Consider the following 23,225-nt stretch of genomic DNA (forward strand, 5'->3'; position numbering starts at 1 on the left):
GAAAGGACTCTGCCAAACAACGGAGGGAGGCAGTCGTTCGCGGAGAGATGCTAGCTTCTCTACCTTTCAGTGCAGACTTCCCTGCAGTGAGGCTTGAGAGACCAGTGCCTTCATAATCAAAAGGTTCAGACCTCTCTCTCCTCCAGTACTAGGGAGCAGCTGAGGTCCCACCCACCAACCAGGAACACACTGGCTACGTGCAGCCTCCCCTTCCTGGAGGACACAATGTTATGTTTCTAGGTTCCCCCGGAGGATATTACAGTAACGTTCGGTGGTTAATGAATAGCTTCCCGGTGCCTGCTTCATTTAATTGTTCAAAGGCCATTTGCTCCTGTGTATAAGGCTGTGACCTGGCTAGGGAACGCACTTCCCCCAGCAGGGCTGGAAGCAGAGGAGTGGCAGGGTCAGACAGACTCCAGAAAAGAAAGGATGCAGAACCGGACTGGGCTGGTGCTGTGCGCCCTCTCCCTGCTCACGGGCTTCCTGATGATTTGCTTGGGGGGCTTCTTCATCTCCAGCTCCAGCTCCCACTCCCACAGGAATCTGGTCGTGGCCTATGTGCTTCTGCCTCTGGGCTTTGTGATCCTTCTGAGTGGAATTTTCTGGGGCACCTACCGCCAAGCAAACGACAACAAAGAGATGTTCAACCACGTGCTTAGACAGCACCTTGCTTTCCAGGACCTGCCCCTGGCTACTGTAGACAGGTACGTGCGGAGCGCCAGAGGAGGGCTAAGAGGAGTCGCAGTGTGGGAAGGGCACTGAAGCAAAACCCCATTGTGGATCCACTTATAGGAGGCTATGCAGCTAGGCTCAAGATTCCACCATTGGGCAATGCGCTCTGGGACTGTTGTGCATGGGGGAGCAGGGCTGCCTTTGGGGAAAACAAGGAGGTAAGAGGGAATTTTCTTAGGTAAGATCCTCATTCCCACAGCAAAAATTCACATAAAACAAATTAAGGGGCACAACCCCTAGGTTCTTCCTACGTTTGGAGGGTGATTTGAGTTAAAGGCAGGTGATGATTAGATGGCCCCTATAACCTGGGTACCGAGTTAAGAAGAAAATCCCAGTCCCACAATAAACAAGCAAGCAGAAGTCAAGTCAGTCCAGCAACTTCTGTGACTAAGGGAAGTTCTAGATGACTGATCTTTTAGGTGTTCTGATCTCACTTCGCATGAAGGATGTATTCAAGGGAAGATGCTAACAATGATGCAAAACCAAAGAGCAGCATATACACACACTACAATATCACTTGGCCTTAAGACAGATCGAATTAATTAATAGACACGTGCCATAGATAGTTAGACACTGCAAACATTATGGCAAGTGATACCTGCCAGACAGAAAGGACAATGACTGTACTATTTCTGCATATGCCAAGAGCTACCACAGTCACTTATACTACAGCCACTTACACCAACACCAAGCAGCTGCCATAGCCGCTTACACTTAGTAGCTCCTGTAGACAGGAAGTAAAATTGTGGTCCCCAGGCCTGGTGAGTGTGTGTGTATGGGGGAGTTATTATTTAATCTATGGGATTGTAGTTTGGAGTGATACAAAAGTTCTAGGGAGAGTTTTGCAGCAACATTAGATCACTAATATCACTAATGCCCTCACAAGTAACACGTGTTATTTATATTTTATCCAAAGGGAGGGGGCAAAGATTCAGGTAACCTTGTGGTTGGTTAACTTAGCATTGATCTTCTAATTCTTGTCCAAACACAATAACATTGGGTTTTTTTTTAAGATTTATTTATTTATTATATATAAGTACATTGTAGCTGTCTTCAGACACACCAGAAGAGGGCATCAGATCTTATTACAGATGATTGTGAGCCACCATGTGGTTGCTGGGATTTGAACTCAGAACCTCTGGAAGAGCAGTCAGTGCCCTTAACCACTGAGCCATCTCTCCAGCCACCAAGAACATTGTTCTTAAGGCATAGGGTGTCTTAAGGTATAGAATGTAAGAATCCATAAGTCCTTTTGTGTTCTTCATGCAAGAGTAGAAAGATCATAACAGGTTTTAATTATCCCACGTACTTTGAATAAGAGTCCTCTCACCAGTGACTGTGTATTGTTGGGATCCAACATAACCAAGACAACAATCAGAACCCACTTCCAAGGTCAGTTAGACTAACGAGGGATTCTTTGGGTTTCATCTTAAATTAAGATAACAGAGTGATTTAGAGGGTACATCTAGAGTGATTGTGTATGTTTGTGTGTTTGTGCATGTCTGTACATGTATGTGTGTTTGAATATGCATGCATGTATATGCCCTTATGTATGTATGTTTGTGCAGGTGTTTGTGTGCTTGGTTTTGTGTGTGTCTGTGTGTTCATGTATGCATATGAATTTTTGTGTATGTTTGTGTGTGTGTGTGTGTGTGTGTGTGTGTGTGTGTGTGTGTGCTGGCTAATAGAAAATGACGCATCTGAAATTTACCAATTCATATATTCTCTTGTCTGGAGTATTCAAAAAGTAAACTATGAGTATCTTGACGTCCTCATCGCCCCTTCCTGCTGCATCATGAGATGCTTATCACACAGAGTCAACCTGAAAAGTTCTGTATTTCAAAAGCTTGGCACTCAAGATGGGTAGCGGGGCAGTGACATCCAAGGGAGTGTTCTTACAGTGACAGAATCCATGGGAGCAGTCTTTTCGGCAATCTCTCAAGTGGTTCCAGAAGAGCTCACCTTTCTGTCCCCATGACTCAACTTTAGCTATTCCTGGGAAAGGTCAAGACTTCCACTGTACAGTAGACACCTCCTCCTCCAGCTTGGAGATTTGGAGTGGAACAGTGGCTACAAATGGCAGGCTCTGCTCTGTTGTGGTTACCCTCCATAAACACTCCCTTTGGCACTGGATAGATTACCTCTATAAATACACAACTCATGTAGGCTCACCCTGTCTCCCTTCCACTTGCCACACCCCCACCTTCATTCATGATGGAGGAGCCAGAAGCACTTAGAAATTAGTTAGATGAGCAAGATGACCACCATGCCTGTCAGCTGAGGTGAATGGCTCTTAACATGGGCAGGCTGGCATCACTCTGTAAGTGAAAGCCCCACAGAAAGCTCTCAGCTGATGTCTTTTGCAACCGGAGTGTGTTTCCTATATTTTCTCTGAATCTAGATGCCCAGGGCTTGCCAATGTGTCAGGAGAGAGTGGTGGCATTTATTCTGTCATGGACCTGCATGTAATGGAGGTCCTATTCATTATTTTGTTGCTTGTGAAGGTCTGAGGCTTTGAGAGTGGAGTAGAAGATGATATGTGTGAATGGTAACAAGGATTTGACATGGTCAAAGTCCCTGTGTCACCTAAAGCTGATAAGGTTAATACACTGAATGGCTGTTTCTCAGACTGAAAGAACAAGCGAGGTGGAACCACTTGGAATGCTGTCTGAAACAGGAGGACCTGCTATGGCTGACAGGGGGCTCTTCTGGAAGGATGTGCATGCGTTTTTAGAAATCGGTGATGCCAGAAAAGTACATCTGTTTCAAACTCTGTTTCTTAGCAGTTTAGATTCACACAATGTAAGTTGAGAGAGGCAGACATATGCTTCTTCACCATCAAGGCCTAAATAACACATGCACATTTGTGGCGTTTCATTCCACAGGCCTGACTTTTACCCCCCGGCTTATGAAGAGAGCCTGGATGTTGAGAAACAGGCTTGTTCTGCAGGCAGAGGGCTCCTAGGATTTCCTCCTCCTCTGTATACAGAGACAAGCCTTGAACCCCAAGACAAAGACAAAAATGACCCACAACCAGAGGCCCCGCCACCCTACCCGGAGAACATAGCAGTTGCAGCAGCTACAGTGAAGACACAGGATGCTGAGGAACCGAGCACAGTGCTGAAGGCCGGGGCTGTTCTCCAGCTCTCAGAACTCGCCAGCTGCTGAGGAGAGAGCCTGGCCAGGGACTGGGAAGTTGCTCTGCCACCCTGCACTGGAGCAAGGCCACTATGGGTTCCGGTGACTCAAGTTTAGCCTTTCCAGGCAGCATGGGGCTCCAGAAGGGGATAGCCACCAGCAGGAAGTGGGTGCAGGAAATTCCCACAAAGCCCAACCTAGATGAACCTTAGACCACAGAGAAGGGCCCTTCCACCTCCTTCCTAACCTCATCACCTCAGCCTGAGCCTGGAGACACATTGGCTGTGGGTTGGATGCCATAACCCTTCACACGCTGTGTCCAAAGAATCAAAGGAAAGGATGCTTGGGTGGCAGCCCTGGTATCACCCCACTGAGTGGGCTCCCTGAGTGACACCATCGCTCACACACACCATAGAAGATGTCTTAGGAACCTAGGAGTGTTGTTTTGTATCATTGTATTTTAATTATGTGTGTCTTTTTCTTCTATATAAAAGAGACTGTAACATTTGCTTCCAAATGGTTCAAACACAAGGTGTTATTTCCTAAAGAGGTCTTTCTACAAGCACACAGGAGCTCTTATAGATTCAGGTTGACCAGATAGAATACTTAATTCATGATAGAGAGAATCAAACATGAGGTTGATATACAGCTTGCTATAAATCTTGTGCAGATTAAAATATGTTTCTATGCAGTTTTCAAAGATGCACCCTCGCCAAATTCAGAACGTGAGTGATTAAAACTTGTAAGGCCACATCTCTAGTACTAGGATGATTTTGGTGTCTCCAGAGAGAGAACTAGACTTCTAGGTTTAACCCAGTGGTCCCTCCCTGGTTTCATTTTCTTTGTGGGAGGTTTTGAAGTCAGAGAACATGCTGGTGGAAGGACGCCAGCAGGACACTCAGGGTGAGGCACTGGAACATGGATGAAGATCTTCATCTCCTGGCCTCCAATTCTTTCCCTAGGGAGTGAGGTGTCCGTGTTAACATCTAACAGTTACGCCATGCCTTCCAAACAGCAGGTCCAAAGAGCCCTCCTGTACCCTTTGTTTAACCCTCACCCCATCTTTACAAGGTGAGGGCTATGACCATTCCTATTTTCACAATGGGTTAATTGAGGCTTCAAGACTTCAGGGACCATGTTCAAGAAAACAGCGGCCTGAAGGAAGGCGAAGAACCCTGCATTGAATCCATGACAATGAGGGAATGGCTAGAAGGAAGGCCATTGGTGGTTGTTTAGCAGGAAAGCAATCGTTTATTAGCAGTGAAATTTATTGCTCCTTTCTTGTCATTTCTTTTCATCCCTCTGTAGGGCAATTTCCCCTATGGGTCTGATTGGCCAGCATTAGGAGACTTCGAACCAGATTCACACCCAGAATAGATGGTTTTTGTACAACTGGGGGTTGGCTAAAGCGAATGTTGAACTCGTTTTGTGTAAATTGTGTTAGTCCATAAGACAATAAATTTTGTATTCAGAGTCTTTTTAAAATTTATTTTGTGGGCTGTGTTGTACACACATGTGTATGTGTACAAGTGCTTGTGTGTGCACATGCATGGAGTGGTCAGGGGCTTCAGTTTCAGGTAGGTTGGCTGGCAAGTGAATTTTCAGAGATCTTCCTGGCCCATGTGAAGATTTAAACTAGCTCCTCCTGCTTTCACAACAAACAAGCCTACCCACGGAGCCAACTGTCCATCACCTCAGACTTTCCTTCCCCTCCCCCTTTCTGTCACCTTTTGTATCACAAATCAGTAGAAGAACATAAGTCATGGTAACATTCTCCACAGTATGAAGATGAGTTTGTATTTCCACAAACCCAGGCATCACTGACAGCAGCCATTGCTTCCGTTTTAAAAAGAACACTAAAGGCAGGCATGATGACACACACCTACAACCCAAGCACTTGCAAAGTAGAAGCCGGAGGATCAGGAGTTCAAAGCCAGCCTTGGATACATAATACGTTAGAAGCCAGCCTTGACTACATGAAACTCTGCCAATGAACAAAGGGAGGGAGGGACAGAGGAAAAAAGAAAAAAAGAAAAAAACAGCACCAATTCATACTTCTTCACATGTTTCTAAGATACATGTGCTCTGACTCAAGAGTCAAGAACCTGGGTATTATGCAAAGAAAGCTTGTATTTTAGAATCCCACCAACTAGAATCCAGTGAACAAGTCAAAACAATGTGTCCTCCTATAATGAATGATAACTTACGCCCTAAAGGATGCTCTCAGGGAAAGTACCTCTGGCATCTTCATTCTTTCTCAGGTTTGTGATCAAATGGAACGCTGCTGGGTTGGGAGCCATGGCTCCATGGATATTGCAGAGAGCATTCGGACTATGAGACAATGAGGAGAAGAAAGTCTCCATGGCAGACACTGTTTCTCTCCCTTATCTCCACCGTGAATGATACCCATGCCCCAGTTGATAGTTTTATGTTGATCAACAAGTTTAAGTAATTGCCTCCAGCACCAAGAAGATCAGGGTGGCAAGGTCAGTAGAGAGTACACGATGCTGGCTGGGTCCTTGCATATCTGCATTGTACTGGGCTCTGCCTTGACCTCTCCATGCAAAACCTACAGGTGATTTCCCTGACACATCTGTTTGTCAACATTTCCTTAAGTGCATTGTTTTTGATGAAGCATCATTTATGATCACCTACACGCTAGGTGCTGAAAGAAGAAGAAAGAAGGGAAGTCACGCATTTGTAACCCATGTCCCCACCTCGTTCTATAAAGTTCCACGGCAACCCAGGGTTACACACTGGTGAGCTGTCGACTGCATGGGATGTTTCTGCTGGTAAGGCCTCCGGCTGGTTGAAGTGGAACAGCCATTCTGTTAAGCTCTGCTGCCCCAGATAATCTCTTGCCATTTGTAACTGTCGATGGTCCAAACACTGATTTACTAGCCGTGGGCATGGAGTCATCTTCCTTTCATTATCCACAAATGCTTCTCATCCTCTACATCAGCCATAGCTCATGGATCTGGCCACTCCAGCCTTATATTGACCCGTGGGTGGCCAAACAATGCCACGAGACTATCATTCTTGCCATGATTAAGTGTGGCCAACTCTAGCTTAGGGCTCCAACAAGGATGACCATCAATCTAAAATGTCTTATGTGAAAGCATTTATGACCTGCAAATATAATGGACACATTCTGCAATTTGGAACAGTAAGACTTGATAAATGTTCTCTCCTTAAAAATGGCTACCCTTACGTGTGAATGCATGGATGGGTACACATACCTGTGGAAGCCAGAGGGCAATACTTTTGGAGACAATTTACCATCTGAGACATCTACGTACCCACCTCCCTTTTAAAAGGATGATGAGGAAGTTAAATAATCCTGAATGAAACAAAGCAACCTCTTGTTTTGGGGGAATGGCGGGCATCTGGCAGGCACAGTATTTAAACCCAGGTTCTTCCTATAAATGCCTCCCTGGCATTATTACATACTACACATTTCCAAATCCCCTAGATGCATGGGATGACGTCCTGGTTATATGTGTATATGTGTATGTGAATGTATATGTGTATGTATTTGTGTGTGCGGTGGCTTGCTACTTTCCAGAGGCATATGCTGCAGTGAGGGAACCCCTTGGTGCTAGAAGATCACCAGAGTAGCCTTAATAGTTACTTTACTTTAACCATAGCCTCTTCTGTGATTTACTGTGCAGGTTCTCACAAAACTCTTAAATGTCTCATGCTGCTCATTTGTATTTTAAAAAAGATGATTGTGTGTGTGCATGGGGGGCACATGCCAGGACACACATGAAGGTCAGAGACAACTCCTTGGAATGAGGTCTCTCTTCCTACCTCTACCTAGATTCTGAGGATTGAGCTCCAGCCCCTTGTTAGGCGTCTGCAGTAACGCCTTCACTCGCCCTCCAGCCGTCTCAATGACCTTCTGGTCGTTTGCTCTTCAAGGCTGGCTATTGGGCCTCCATCTTTGACAAGCAGAGCATCATGTAGGGAAGAATGTGTTGCGGACTTCCTTCTCACATGGGAATAACACAAGAATACACACATGCAATCCCGGGTTAAGGCACAAATAATTCCTCAGCAATGTGAACTTGAGAGGGTCCAAAGACAGGCCATGTCCTAGAGTCTCCGAGGGAGACCTACTGTTTGTTAATATAGCTGAGAGAAAATGGTGGCCTCTCAGATCTGCTGCCCTTGATGTCACCTCCTGTGTCTGCCTGAATGTCACCCACCACACCAACTGTGGTCCCCAAAGTCAATCTCTCCTCTAAGTCCTGGCTAACAAGGACTGTTTCGTCTTGCTGCTTCCATTAACCTCTGGCAAGTTATACAAATAATTATGGATCCTGAGAAACGCTGTTCTTTAGGAAAAGTGTCCTGTTCTGGTGTCCCACGATTTCTGAGTCATTTATCATCTGTATGTCCCCATAGCTCATGCCTGCATTTCTACTGTAACATGGATGTCTCTCCAATTACTTCTGGGTTTTTGTCACAGCCAACTCTCCCAAAATTGTGAATTCCTAAGAGCAAGAATAACTTCATCCATCTTCCTGCTACATCAAAAAGAGAAATGTGCCTGGGGCAAGCTACTCAACTAGTGTTTACTGAATGAATGAATGAGTGAGCGAGCAAATAGGTGACTATAAATTGAGCTACTACATACACATTTAAAAAAGGAAAGAGAATGTTGAAGTAGAATAACTTGAACTTAAAAGTTAGAGATGATTTAAGTTCAGGAACTTGAAAACAAAAAATACTTGCTAGGCCAGCGAGAGCTGACAAGCCCAAGGACCTGTGAGATCACAGTGACCACATCTCTACCGTCAATGAATGGACAGACATTATCAGTGACCTTTACTCCAGAGATAGTGAGAACAAAAGCCACAAGGCAAAAGTTCTCCATTTGTGACACACTTTTTATAACTTAAAAAAAATAATCTCAGCTAAAAGCCGCCTTCCCATTATTCCAAAGTAAACCATGTTATGGTGAATGGCTAGATGCCATTTTAATATTTGTTGATTCCCAAAACTGATTTTGAGCAATTCAGTGTTTTAGAATCCGTTTGCCAAGTCGTCAGAATGACCAACAGTTGTGACAGAGTTGTGAGTGACTGATTTAATCACAGTAGGTGACAACTGCTCGAATTGCAAAGCCGCAAGAGACACAAAGGAGCTGAGGTCCACAATCTTATATGGAGGTTAAAATAAGGAAATTCTGGTTTATTGGCTACTAAATATCCTAGCAAGTTTTTGACAGAAGCGCGGAGAGAAAACGGAAACAAACACCTATCTGGGAATGTTTCCTTGCGGCACTGACCTTGATGACAGCGATCATGCCTTGCTTAACAGTAAAGGGGCACTAGGTCACCTCCTCAAAGGGTGTGATAAGCCAACCTGCAGTTCCCAAGGGAGACAAACATAAGCAAACACATCCCATGCCTGGCAGAGGACTCTGCCCTAGTCCATGTGCCTGCAGGAGCTGCCAGGTCCCTTTCCCTCAGGCAAAGAGAGCCAGCTGTGACAATCCACCTCTCTGTCCCAGAGGGCCCACAACTCTCCCATTAAATACTCCAGCCCCTTCAGAATCCTTCATCTGCCGCTGGAAAATCCTTCCCCACTGCACAAGAAATGGCTACATTCAGAGGGATGCAGCCAGCTTGGCAGCTAAGTGGATACTACACGCAAAATAAAAGAAAGGAAAGCACCTTCGTGTGTGTCTTGTTGGAGGTGTGTCATTGTGAATCATAGAAAACCTAGAAGACTAGGAGAGCTAGTGCAGAGATGTTGGCAGGCTGGGAAGCATGGCCATTGGATGGCCAGTGGGAGGGGTGTGTCGCCTAGAAGTTCTAAACCTTCCACCATGGCAGATCCGAACAAAGATGCAAATGAGTCTTCCTCTATGGTAGGGAGTCTTCTGCCCACCCAAAGACCTTAGATCTCTCTCTCTCTCTCTCTCTCTCTCTCTCTCTCTCTCTCTCTCTCTCTCTCCTGTCTCTCAGAATATTTTCTCACAAGACACCAGAAATATACAGGGGCTGTGACTAATAGTTCCCTATCTTTCTCAAAAGGAGTAGCGCTTTGGTGTGACAAAATCCAGGTCTTAAACAGTAGTGAAGCTCTGACAGACAACTAAAGACCCTGCTGCATTTGGAAGAACTGGACAAACCAAATTAAAAGGGGTACATCCCCCCATTCCCACCCTCCTTTTACCCCCCACCCCAACAGCAAAATAGCTTTTGTTTCTCCAGAGTCCTAAGAGGCACAAACAGGAAGCGAGAAGGCATGGTGAAGCATCTCTCCCAGTGCTCTGCCGCCCTGTGCTTAGGTGATGACGGTGGGTCCTCTCCGGCCAGTTCTCTCATGAATCTGGGATATTTTCAGCGCAATGGCTATGAGAGGGCTCAGCACTGCCTGGAAAAGAAAGAGGGATGATAATCAACTTGAAATCAGTTACAGTACAGGCTTTGGATGGATCTCTACCTTAGAGGTGTGGATTCAGACTGCATTTTGCAGCGACGGGAATGGGCAGGATACAGAAGCAGGGCAGAAAGCGGCTCTATACTCATGATAGGGACATGCATAAGCCTACGACTAAAGAAGACTGAATTCAGGAAGTCTGGCAACCTCCATTCTTCCTCGGATACATGAATCCCTTTTAAGTTATAGCCCCACCAAATCCCTGCCCACATTCAGTGTGAGGGTAAAGTCCATTCCTTGTCCTCCCACCATCCTGACATTTCGGAGAAGATGGTGCAGTGCTAATGCTGTAGAACAAATGAGTGGATCTATCTTCCTGACCTGTACCCCCTGGCCACTGAGCTTCCTCAGTGTTTCCAGAGTGGTGGAAGTGGCTTGGAACAAAGTTAAGCAAAGGACCAAGCATCACTTCTTGTCCTTCAGTTGCTTGTCTGGTTTCTGAAGAGCAGAGTGCGTACCCCAGACACACCCATAAGACATAAATTACAAAGCAGTGGGGAAGCTGGTCTGTCTGCAGTCTTCAATCCCTGACCCTTAGCACTTTGCCTTAGGGCTTGCCTCAACTGAGGACATTCTCATATACATTTTTACTATACTCAAGTGTGTGATCCACTTCTGTTCATCAAACAATATCACGTTTCAGTATGGATTGCCCATGTAAATTTACATATAAGTATAAAGTGAGTCCATTTAAAGACAAAATTCAAACCAAAGGTATTGAGAGAGAAGAATTGGGCAGTAGTGGAGTAAAAAAATAGTAAAGATTCCATAATTCTGGAAAAAAAGAAGCCTGTGCTTAGAGAGAGGCATTAAAAACTGACGGGAATTCAGGTTTGCAATCAGACAAAAGAACATACATAGGGCACAGATAGCTCAAGTCGTCTGGTAAGTACTGAATACTCAGAGAAGCCTAAGAGACCGAAAGCCAGTCTGATGTGAGGGGACCTAAATGCTGGGGTGGGGTTCACCAATTTAATTCACTCTGCAGTGGAGGCCCCAGTGGAGCAAGGATCATAATCAGAGCAGGGGACATGTTAATTTGGGGGTATATGTTTTACATCATTAAATTATACAACCTCAGTGATGAACAACCACAAGTAATTTCACTTCATTCAAATAATTGAATCAAAATTATTTTAATATAATTACCAAAATAAACAGTAAGGTGTGAGTATGCACATAGAAAGATTTACTATAAAAATGAAATTCAGTGATTTGAAGACAACAGAGAATGGCGATTTGATAAATTAGATGTGCATGAGATGTTGCAGGATATTGGTGAGAAATCAAAACAAACAAATAAACCAATTCTTCAGCTTCCTTACAATGGCATTTAGGTTCCTGTTGGGAGATGTTTTGTGCACTATGTATTCATATGCTGATTTCTGTACCCAGAGATCCCGTTGCAGTCTGGACTTTGGTAGGACTCAGGATTTTGTAAAACGTTGTTTTCCCTCACCCCCTGATTGGTTCAAAATAGAGCTGAATAGCCTACAGCTGGTCAGGGAGGCTAAGGAGGAACTTCCATGCCCTGAGAGGGAGGGAGGGTCTCAGGCGGGTGGACTGAAGGAAGATGAAATGGACACATAAATCACTTGTGCTGTGAAAGACACAGTAAGCGGGACATGTATGCACCAGGACATGTATGCATCAGGACATGTATGTACCAGGACATATATATACCAGTACATGCATGTATACACCGGGACATGTATGCTCCAGGACATGCATGCACCAGAACATATATGCACCTATACACTATTCTCAATACATCTTCATTTTCACTGGGGCCATATTGCAAGAGTCAAAGTGTAGAATTTTCCACCTGCAGCACATTGGGCTCAAACAGTGTGATACAGGTTACTCTATCATTTACAGCAACCTGATCAGGCAGATATAGAAGTGATTGTTATCATTAAAAACCCAGAAAGGAGTTGGAACACGCAGGCTGGCAGTCAAGCGGCCGCTTGGTATACTCTATGGTCTCTTATTATAAACTCAACATATGCTGTCCCAGATGTCAAACGAATGCCTCTAGGGTTCAAAAGAGCAACTTGCTACTGTTGTGTCTTCCTGCCCTTTTGGCTCCGGTGAGTTGTCAGCCTGCCATTTGGATTTCTGACCCCAGGGATTGCCAAGAGGACCATGCCCTGCATTCACCATGGCTCCTCCTGAGAAGTTGGCCTTTGCCACAATCTGATGGGTGTGTCAGTAGTGTAGAGTGTGCACACAGTGTGTTTCCTGAGTGGAAGTTCACAGTGAACATATACTTGAAAGTTTTGGACCAGAAATACCCTCCCTGGATAGGATTTAGGGCAACAAAACCCAAGCCATGGTTTAGACATTGTTTGAGTTTGCCCCTGAGGACCCATGTATTGAAAGTTTATCTTTGGATAAACTTTGGGAGATGTTGGGCCTTTAAATGTTGGGAGACAGTGGTCCTTTAAAGGATAGAGCCTAATGTTAGGTCTTTAAGCCAGATGGTGCTATGTCCTCCAAGGGACTATGGGAATACAGCCTCTCTGGCTTCCTGTGTAGAGACAGGATCCCTTCATTTGATACCTGAACCTGTTATGACACTATCTCCTGTTAGGCCCTCACCAGAAGCAGAACAAATAGGACTGTCAGGTCTTGGGCCTTTAGTCTCCCGAACTGAGCCACCTGGGCCTCATTTGCATAAGCAGCATATGAAGATTTTGGAGTTGGTATTTTCCATAGCATTCAACTCATCGTGACTGACGATGACATTATTTACTACTATGTGATGAAAAATGCCATCTCAAAAGCAATTTCAAATCAGGAGTTAGGAGGAATGAGCCAATGTGCTGGAGACTCCGCTACTGAAGTACTTTCTTTTAGGCCCAGATCAATCTTTATTATACTAGATACTCTGAGGGTCACTGCTATAGGTCAGGGCTAAATATCTTCCAATAATCAATGTGTTAAAAGTCTTGGTCTTCCAAAACAACAGTCTGCAAAATAGGAAAAGATTTTCACCAACTCTGCATCTGACAGAGGGCTAATTTAATATATATATATATATATATGAAATATATATATATATCAAGAAAGTAGACATCAACAAAGTAATCCAATTAAAAAATGGGAGACAGATTTAAACAGAATTCTCAACCAAGGAATCTCAAATGGCCAAGAAGCTCTTGAAATGTTCGACATCCTTAGCCATGAGGGAAATGCAAATCTAAATGAGTCTGTCACACCTGTCAGAATGGCAAGCCCTTAGTGGTTGTGTTAAGAGGTCTGACATATGCCTAAAGCAGGAACAAGAGGACTTCAGCTCCAGCCATTTTGAGTAACTCACCATCGGTTTTCCCATCACGCACTGACATCATAGAGCTGGGTATGATGGGAAAACTATACCAGAGCCCTCTTGGGATCCATGGATACATAGAATAGATCATGGAAGTATGCTGCTAAGTTGTGAGGAAGCTTATTAAATAAGATCAGCTGATAACAGCAGCCAAGGGCACTGCTTTGGTAGGTCAGGAAAGAGTTAAAGCTGGCTGAACAATAAAGGAAACTCTACAGTAAGTGCATTAATTCCCTATATCAGTAGTGCCTGGCTTTATTTCCACCTCCAGCACAAACTAGACAGGGTATTTAATCTCTTGTGCCTTACTTTTCAAATTGGAATCTAATAATAGCTATTGCCGCACAGAGTCAAGAGCATGAAACAAGATGATATATGACAGTGCCTGTCACATAGTAAACATTCAATTAATATCCATGCATTAATGATGCTATTATCAAATGCTCCCAGGCAGTTTTAAGTCATGATACTTTTACAAGCATCAAGTAGCTCTCAGATACAGGATGTTTGGCTGGTTCTTTTCTCTATGGACCAGCAACTAATATTCAGATCAGAAGGCCATACCCTGTCAGTCTTTAGGCTGACACCCAGCCGGTCGAAATTCCGAGCTGTTCTTTCAGATTCGTGCTAATGAGCATGGATGAAGGGATCTTTTTCTCAGCTCATCACGTGGCAGGGGGCCTCTTGGTCAACACATTCCACAGCTGACAACAGCATTAAAAAGCAAGCTGGCACAGTGGTTACCAGGCAGGCAGATATACACAGCCTGTTTCTCGGCAACACCCTTTGCTGGTGTTGGGGCTCTGTCTATGAAGTGCCCAGGGACTTCACCCAAGTACATGTATAAATGCACAGTAGGAACTCCACACATGCGTTGTCTTCTCCCTCTTGCCTAAGCAGATCTGGACACCAGAAAATATCTCCTGGCTGGGCTTAACTCACAGGGAATACACATTGAAATATTGGCTTCGATTTTGGATTCTGAGGTTTTGATTCATTGTGAACAGTTTTTGGGTGTGGACATAGGTAACCACTATGAATTCAATACCATTCTGAATCCATGTGCCAAACTGATCTTACAAACAGACTTTGAGGGGACAGTCTTGTGTTGCTTTCTTGATGAGGAAACAGAAGTCCGGAGGCATTGTGTTAACGTGCTGGAAGTCGCAAGGCTGGTCAGTGCTCTGAGCTGAGCCTCAAAGTTGGGCAGATGCTAGCACAGGTGACCCCTCATCCACTCATAGAGAAGCTTTCCTTTTGAAGTCTTTATCGTTGTTGTTTTGGTTTTGGGGTTTTGTGGGAGGTGCAGTGAACTTTATTGATGGTATCAAGAGAGTAAGTTTCCCTAAGCCCCTCCCTTATTCTGCGGTCTGGGATGGAAACTGTGAGGGAGATGCTCAGTGTGGGACTGAGTTGAGACAGGGGCTCCTCAGCAGCTGAGGGCCTCTCTCTTGCTCTTGTGTCTTGAGTCCTTGCTGGTGTGGGTGGTCCAGGGTTTCTTACTCCTTGGAGGTTGTGGAGGCCAGGACCCTGTGGCTGTAGCTGTGTTCATTGTCATACCAGGAAATGTTATTGACAAAGTTGTCAGTGAGAGTAACCCTGACACCAGTCCCAGCATCAAAGCTGGAAGAGTCACAGGAGACATCCTGCTCTTCATTACAGCCTAGAACTCCCTGTAGTGGGTCCTCAGATGCCTGCTTCACCACTTTCTTGATGCTGTAATACTTAACAGCATGTCAGATTCATGATGGACACAATGGAAACAGGTATGTGGAAGTCTGATGTGCCAGTGAACTTCCCCCTCAGCTCTAGGATGACCTTACCCTCAACCTTGGCACCAGTGGACACAGAATCATGTTCTGGGCTGCCCCATGGCCATCATGCCACATTTTCCCAGAGGGGTCATCCAGAGTCTTCTAGGTGGCAGCGATGCCATGGACTGTGGTCACGAGTCTTTCCACAGTGCCAAAGTTGTCATGGATGACCTTGGCAGGGGGTGGGGGACCACTGAGCAGCTGGCGGTGCAGGAAGCATTGCTGACAATCTTGACTGAGTTGTCATATTTCTCATGGTTCACACCCATCACAAATATGAGACATCAGCAGAAGAAGCAGAGATGGTGACCCTTTCGGCCCCACCCTTCAAGCGTGCCTGGTCTTCTCCACAGTGGTGAAAACACCAGTAGACGCCATGACATACTCAGAACCAGCATCACCCCATTTGATGTTAGCAGGATCTCACTCCTGGAAGATGGAGATGGGTTTCCCCTTGATGACAAACTTCGCATTCTCAGCCTTGACTGTGCCGTTGAATTTGCCATGGTTAGTTAGAGTCATACTGGAACATGTAGACCATGTAGTTGAGGTCAATGAAGGGGTCATTGATGCCAACAATGTCCATTTTGTCAGATGTGTAAACAGCTCTGGTAACCAGGTGCCCAATATGGCCGAATCCTGCACTCCGACCTTCCCTTGTGTCTCAGGGAAGAGACTAACACCACACAGGATGATGTGGGAAGATGCAGCTGTCTCTGGACCAGACAGGAGCCTTTTCAAAAACAGAGCCATCTGCGTGCCTATTCTGTGAAAGGGTTCTTTTCCAGGTATGGCATTTGAAATTAGTCCTTTAAGAACTGTGAGTGGCTGTAACTCCAGTTCTAGGGGGAATCCAACGTCCTTTTATGGCTTCTTAGGGCACTGCACACACGTGTATGGACAAAATACCCATGCATGCAAAATAAAAGTAAAAGGAAAGGAATTGTAAACTGTTATAACCACACAGATGTTTATTACACTTAATCGACTTGAGTCGCACGCAAAATTGATGTTTGTGCTTCTGAGAATAGCGGGAGTTGTATGCAAGCCTGCTGGCTGGCTGTCTTTAGCAGTACAGCCCTATTGCCTGCACCAGAGATGTTCCAGAAGCACAGTTCTGTGAGACTAAAGGCTTCTCTGTCCGGTTCCTTCAGAAGAACGTTGACCATCAATGAGTGCTGCATTTTATCAAATGTGTCCCGTGCTTATGTCACCTTGCTTTTCAACTTAATTGGCTTTGTGACAGAGGTGGCCCTTTCATTCTCTACCCAAGGTTAATTTTTACATGTGTCTCCATGTCATGAAAAGAATTTTATGTTTTAAGTCTCTTGGCAAGGCCTCAATATATGCCTGTTAAGTTGGGTGTGTTTCACTAATCTGTTTTAGCCCTAATAGGATGTTTGCTTGCTCCATTAATTACTGAAGCAGGGTTAGGAATATTTTAGGATTAGTAAGGATTCCTTTCATTTTTTTCCTTATACTTTCTCCAGTCCTTTGGTTTAGAGATTTATATTTCTATTTCTTGGGAGAAAATAAGCTTGGCTTTTATTTTTGAAGAGTCCCTCTTTAACTTTATCAGTGACTTTGACCTTAAAGTCTACCTTATCTGAAATGACTGGTACTGTTTTGGTTATTAGTTATGTGAGTGTAACACACACACACACACACATACACACACACAGACATATACACAACTCCTTCTCCCCACCACACACACACACACACACACACACACACACACACACACACACACACGCTTACTTCTCAGTTTGAAAACAGTCAAATGCTGAACTTTCTTTTTTTCTTTGGACATAGTTTTTAGAGTTTATCCCTTTAAAATCTCTTTTGTGGAGAATGTAAAGAGTCCTGAGAAAATGTGTATTGTCTGACATGGGCACAGCCATGTCAAGGACCTCAATGCCTCAGACCCATGGAAATGAGAAAGCCTTCCCCGGTGAGACTCAGAGGGATGGCACAGCCTTCATCTGGTCCAAGTGTGAATGTTGGTGGTTGCGCAGAAGCTATCAACCACGGCTTCCTCCTCAGGAATAACGGCAGCCTGAGACTGCTCCTTACAGAGACCTCCTACCTGGACTAGCTACACCTGCCTCTTTGCTCAGCTGTGTACCACAAACCCTCTCCCTTGTTTATCTGTCTACAGTAAATCTGCATTCTCGATTCAGATGTACAAAATAAACACACGGGGATTGGGGGTTGCTACTGCAGTTGGTGCCTGCCGTCCCGGTGAGCACAGACCAGCCAATCTGTGCTTTTCTGTCGGTCCTATCTCCCATCAGGTTCCCAGGGCCAAACCATGCAGGACACTGCACTCTTTGCTTTTATTCCTTGCTGCACTTTATTCCAAAATCTGTTTGCGATAATGTCCCTCTGCCCAACGCTCTCTGGGGGTGGCGCTCCTTCATGTGTGGGGTCGGCTGAGACACTACTTTTCTGTGTCAGTTGCTAGAAGAGTTCTTCCATGTGTGCTCATTTTGCAAGAAGACGTTCACTACATTTGGGAATTCTAGGCTATAAACGGTTTGACGCCAGTCCTTTGATTTTTCAGTGTTGCTGCTAAAATTTAGTTGTCAATCAGACAGTTACTTTGTTTGTCTTTCATTTTCTGTGGTTTTGGTCTGTATCTACACATGAAGTAATTATTAATTACACCTCCTGTGTTGCCATCCAGTCCCACTGGACAGATAACCTTTCCAGGTTTTGCTTGAACCTCAGTGTTTTCTCCTCTCCTTCTGGGACTAATAATCATATTACAACTGCTCAAGTAACTTCCCTGGCTCACGACCTCTCTTCAATTTCCCTCCATTAATTCTCCAGCTGCGTTGTATCTTGTTTCTTCAGACCTATTTTAGGATCATTAACAATCTCTTCTGTTGTGGATGAAACTATTATGTTTTAGTTTCGACTATTATTTTTAGTTTTTAACTCTTTTTTTAATTCTAAAGATCTGTTCTAAAGATTTTAATTTATGGCTATGAGTGTTTTGTCTGTGCTTTTCTGTGTGTGTGCCATGTGTGCTCCTGGTGCCCGAGGAGCCCAAGAGAAGGTGTTAGATTCCTTGGAACTGGAATGACAGACATTTATGAGCCACTTTGTGCTTGCTGAAAATTGAACCCGGAACCCGGATCCTCTACAAGAGCAGCAAGCACTTTTAACAGCTGGGCCAACATCTTTCCCTCACCCACAGCATCTTGATTTAAAATACAATAACCTCTAGTTATTTGCCATTGCCTTTTATGTGGGGTTTGAATACTATAAGTATAGTGAAAACAATTGTTTCATAGTTTTGTCAGACAGACTCACACCTGTGGGTCTCCTGTGGATGTATAAAAGGTCTGTTGATTCTGGCACCTGATGGTTTGTCTCTTTAGGTGACTTGCAAACTTTTGCTGGCTGCCGTCCATCTTGTTTGAAGATGTTACAGACATGGCACAAGGTGAAGTCGATATGCCTCCCTTCGTTTCCTTCCGTGAGACTCCTGGGGACCCAGTAGGTCTTGGACTTGAGACTCTTTGCTCCTTACCTTTATCATGGCTCCCTTCGTGTTACCCCCTGGTACAGGGGCTGCCATGGGGATCTCTTGCTTTGGTGGGAACGGAACTCTCCCTATTTTTCCTTCAGCCACATTGGGCTGCCACAGGTCTGCTTCTCTGAAGCCTCTTTGGCTATCCCTTTGCATAGCAGAGCTGAACTTCAATGGAGCAGGCTGTCCTGTCCTGTAATGACATCTGTCATTGCCTGTCACCTATACCCTGTGTGACCCTTCTAGACAGAAGGGGTCCTGGCTCATTCCCCAAACTCCATCTCCTTGTTTCTGTTCCTGCCTTGTGGGACCAGTGGGGATGGATGCCTCTAAATGAATGCTTTGGTGCATGTCTTTCAGGTTTTTTCTCTGTTTTGTTTTTGTTTGTTTGCTTTTGTGTTTTTTTCTTTGCCATCTTATTTTCAGAGAGTTTGAATTACACAGACTCTTGCTACCAGCAACTACAAACCTTTCTTATGAGGTTTGCTCTATTTTGTAATTATATTACTGCCTGTTTAAAAAGTGACAATATGTGTGAAAAATCCAAATATCTAGCTCCTTTTACAACCAGAAAATCTAGCAACCTTGATGCCATATATTAATATAACTAGGGAGAAAGGCCAGCGCCTCCGAATTCCCATCCCACTCTGCTGTCTTAAACTCACCCCGTGTTAGTGCATATTGGAGCTTGCTATCGTTAACAAGCAATAATGGGACAGAGGCACTGAAATAATGCCAGTATGTGTGGCCAGTGAGGAAGCAAGGATTATACCTGGATAATTACAGAACCGAAGATCTAGAACATTCTGATTTTTTTTCTCTTTTTCCAGCACAGATTCTCAGCCACTAGGGTAGGCTGACAGGTTATATACATGGAGCCCAGGAACCTGTAGAGGGGGAGAAACTGAGATCCCTTCCCCACTGCGCTGTCCCAGTGGTGTAAACTCAGCATGAACCACTCTGAACTGACCGTGACTCGGGCATAGAACTGTAACCTACAACTGTCCCCATGCACCCTAGTCCTCCCCAGGTACACTGAAGCCAAAAGAAAAAGCACTGAGACAGTCTTTGAGTCGTCTCTCAGAGATAAGTAATATTTCTATTTATTCTTCATGAACTTTGTAAATGAGAAAAAAATCTATCTACTTTCCTGTCAAACATTCTATTTCTGTGGGTGGGTAATTAAAAAGTTATAGGGTGACAGAAATGTTCTTTGTAAATCAAAACATCACCAAATCAAGGTTTTAAACATCTGGGGATGGTAATATTAGGATCTAGGTATTTAGTCCAGATGGACCATAGAATATAAAGGAGAAATATAGGGAGAGGTCAAAATAAGGAGTGATTAGGCTACAAAGTGATATTCAGATGTCACTAGATGGGTCAATCATTTCCTTTGCAATATATGTATTTTAACTTACTATTGACACCCAAACTAGAAGACAAAGACAACCAAAACAGAGAACTGTCTGCTTTATTTTACTAAATAAATATTTGTAAGCAAAAGAAAGGGAGAACGAAGCAGACAAACCGCTGTGGGAGAGATGAGCTTAACAGAGATGCCCAGGCCCTGGGGCTGCATTAGCAAGGAGGGTTTCCACTGAGAGGAGTCCTGAAAACACCAGCTCTCTTTTCCTCTCTGAGAAACTGCCCGGGCCCAGGCGAGGACCTGAATTGCTTCCATGTTGGAGGCCCAGCACCACCATGTCCTTTCAAGCCGCCCCATGGTGAGGCCATCTTGGACTGGTAACAGTGTCTCTCTGGGGGAGAGTTAACAGACTCTGTAGGCTGTTTTCCCAGAGCCTGTTTCCCACAGCTGGTGTGCCTGTCTGCAGCACCTACAGGATGCTGCGTTCTAAGAGCCAGTCTACTGGAAGAGATCTGGAGACAAAGGGGTCAGAATTAGGCTTAATTTCCTGCTAGTTTGGGATTGTAGCACTGTAGGATAAGCTCTAGGAAGTGGGTTGGTTTTTAGTAATTCTGGGCCAGATGGAGAGTGCTCTGGGGGTTCCAGGCAGTTTTCAGAGGTGGAGGAGCAACCCTGTATTTTTGGGTGACATGTAGTATAGCGCCATAGCACCAAAGGATGGGAAGAAGCCCCACAGCTAAGGAGTCTTCCCTGCAGTGCAAAGCCATCAGTGGGGTTCATGGAGGGCCACTCTACATTTTATGTGTACTTAGTCACAGGAGCATGGCTCTTCTCATGTTCTGTGCCTTTAAGACTCAGCTGTCATTCAGACCCGAAGTGTTTTAAATAATTGCCCTTCTCCTAGTAATGCGAGTTGTGCTAGACTGTCTACCAACAAATTTAGCAAGACTTCCGTGTCTTGGAAAAACATCAAATTAGAAGTTTCTTCACTTCACCCAGGGCTTATTTTGAGTTTCACAGCTTAGCTAAGATAGCAAAGAAAACAAGCTCACTTGTGGATTGACACTGAGGTAAGGTTTCTATGGAGATGCAAAGCGGAAACTGGTCTTCTTGTTTCCCCTTTTGTGAATTGACCTGAAAAGCAGGAACAACTCTTCCAAGGGCCTCGGAAATAATTTTTTCTTGGGTGTAGGTTTTTCCAGCTATAGGAAGGACCGGCAGAGGCTAAGTAACCCTCGGAAGTGCATGGTGGTTGGGTTGGCATTTGAGGCTTTACCTGGAAGGAGAGCCAATCCTGCTAAGGAAAGGCAGAAGTATGGAAATCTCAAAGGTCATCTACTGAAGGCTTCTCTGAGTACTCGTGGGTCACCTGCAAGCTTATAACACTACAGACCTGTTCAGTAGGTCTGAGAGGGGGCTTGGGCCTGCAATTCTAAGCAGCACCTGCTGCCGGGGATCCAGAATCCTATGGGTAGTCAAATTTCCAAGTAGTTCGATAAACATAAAAATATACTTGTTTTGTAATTCCTTATCATTTTTCACTCGTTAAAAGTGAATTTGCCAAAACTGCAAATCCTGAACCCTGTTAGTATGAACTAGACAATGTTCACACAAGTGGAATTAAAAGGCTTGAGTCACGGTCACAAACACCCTCAGAGTGAAGGACAGCAGGACGTGTCCAGCTGCAGGGTCTCAGGGTTACATCGTCAAAGTGTCTCGGCATTTTGGGAACTGACCATCCTGACGGTAGCTCCCAAGGATGTGCCTAAAGCAAAGGACAGAAAACGAGGACAGACAGACTCATCGCTTGTGGGGGACACTGACTTTGGATGTGAGTATGGGAGTTACCATTTAAGGCATCTGTCCCTCAGGATCCTCCAAGGGAAGTTTGTTCATACTAGTATCACTTGGGGAGCTGCTGAAGTGCCCGTGTGTGTCTAACAGTTTGACACAAATAGCAACCAAACTTTTCTTTTTCCATCCCATTTAATCCTTTTCTTCTGGCATAGGTAACATTTTTCCTCTAAAAATCATGTTGAAGCAACTGCTTAAAGAGAAGAAGGAGAAGGAGAGGAAGAGGAGGAGGAGGGGGACTAGGAGGAGGAAGAAGAAGAAACTTTACAATAGGGAAACAAAATACCTGAAAAAAATTAGACTTCAAAAAACAAACATATTCTAAAACATTTCCATGTTTGGTTATAATCAAAAGCTAAGAAGTTTAATCTCATTAGGCCAACTTTGCAGATTTTTATAAAATCTTGACATTTATCCAGATTCACAAACACACATAAATACTAGTGTAGTTTTTCTTTTTAAAATATTTTACCTATTTTTAATTTTATGTGTACTAGTATTGGCCTGAACATGTCTGTGTACCTACAGAGACCAGAAGAGGGTCACTGGGTCCCCTGGGAGCAGAGTCACAGACAGCTGTGAATTGTCATGTAGATGTTGAGAACTGAACCCAGGTCACCTGGAAGAGCAGACAGTGCTCATAACCACGGATCCATCTTTCCAGCCCTGTAATTTTACCCTTTATAAAATAAAATATTTAGACAAAGACATTTGGGTCCATGCATCACTAATGTAACCTGAACCCATGCAGCTGTTACATTCAGAGGCCGTAAGGCGAAGGCTCGAATTATGCAGTCCATGATCTGAACCTGGCCTCCACTCCGTTCGGGTATAGCCTGTGAACTAAAACTGATTTTTATGCTATTCACTGATTGTTTTTTAATTATCCAAAGGCATCTTGACAGGATAAAATTTGAAATTCAAGTTTTGGTGCCCATAAAGATATGATCTTCTTGGGATCCCAGCCTCACTGTTTCGTTCATATATACCTGG

The 23,225-nt window shown here is 44.5% G+C and overlaps 2 protein-coding genes across 3 annotated transcripts in view; one reads left to right on the forward strand and one right to left on the reverse strand.

The window, feature by feature from the left end:
- Positions 1-378: 378 nt before the first annotated feature.
- Positions 379-5,343, forward strand: Tmem252 (transmembrane protein 252). Its single transcript, NM_001007738.1, has 2 exons — positions 379-704; positions 3,618-5,343. The coding sequence occupies exons 1-2, from the start codon at positions 430-432 to the stop codon at positions 3,898-3,900; spliced, it is 558 nt and encodes a 185-aa protein (NP_001007739.1). The 5' UTR covers positions 379-429; the 3' UTR covers positions 3,901-5,343.
- Positions 5,344-9,034: 3,691 nt separating this feature from the next.
- Pgm5 (phosphoglucomutase 5) overlaps positions 9,035-23,225 on the reverse strand; it is a 187,761-nt gene continuing 173,570 nt past the window's right edge. Inside the window, exon 11 of one of the 2 annotated variants that reach the window (NM_001191953.3) lies at positions 9,035-10,257. In NM_001191953.3, the coding sequence (NP_001178882.1) occupies positions 10,168-10,257 (90 nt within the window). In that variant the 3' untranslated portion in view covers positions 9,035-10,167. The remainder of the gene's footprint in view (positions 10,258-23,225) is intronic. The other variant, XM_063273533.1, reaches the window with a different exon arrangement.

Source organism: Rattus norvegicus, chromosome 1, assembly GCF_036323735.1.
Source record: "Rattus norvegicus strain BN/NHsdMcwi chromosome 1, GRCr8, whole genome shotgun sequence".
NCBI classification, from domain to species: Eukaryota; Metazoa; Chordata; class Mammalia; order Rodentia; family Muridae; genus Rattus; species Rattus norvegicus.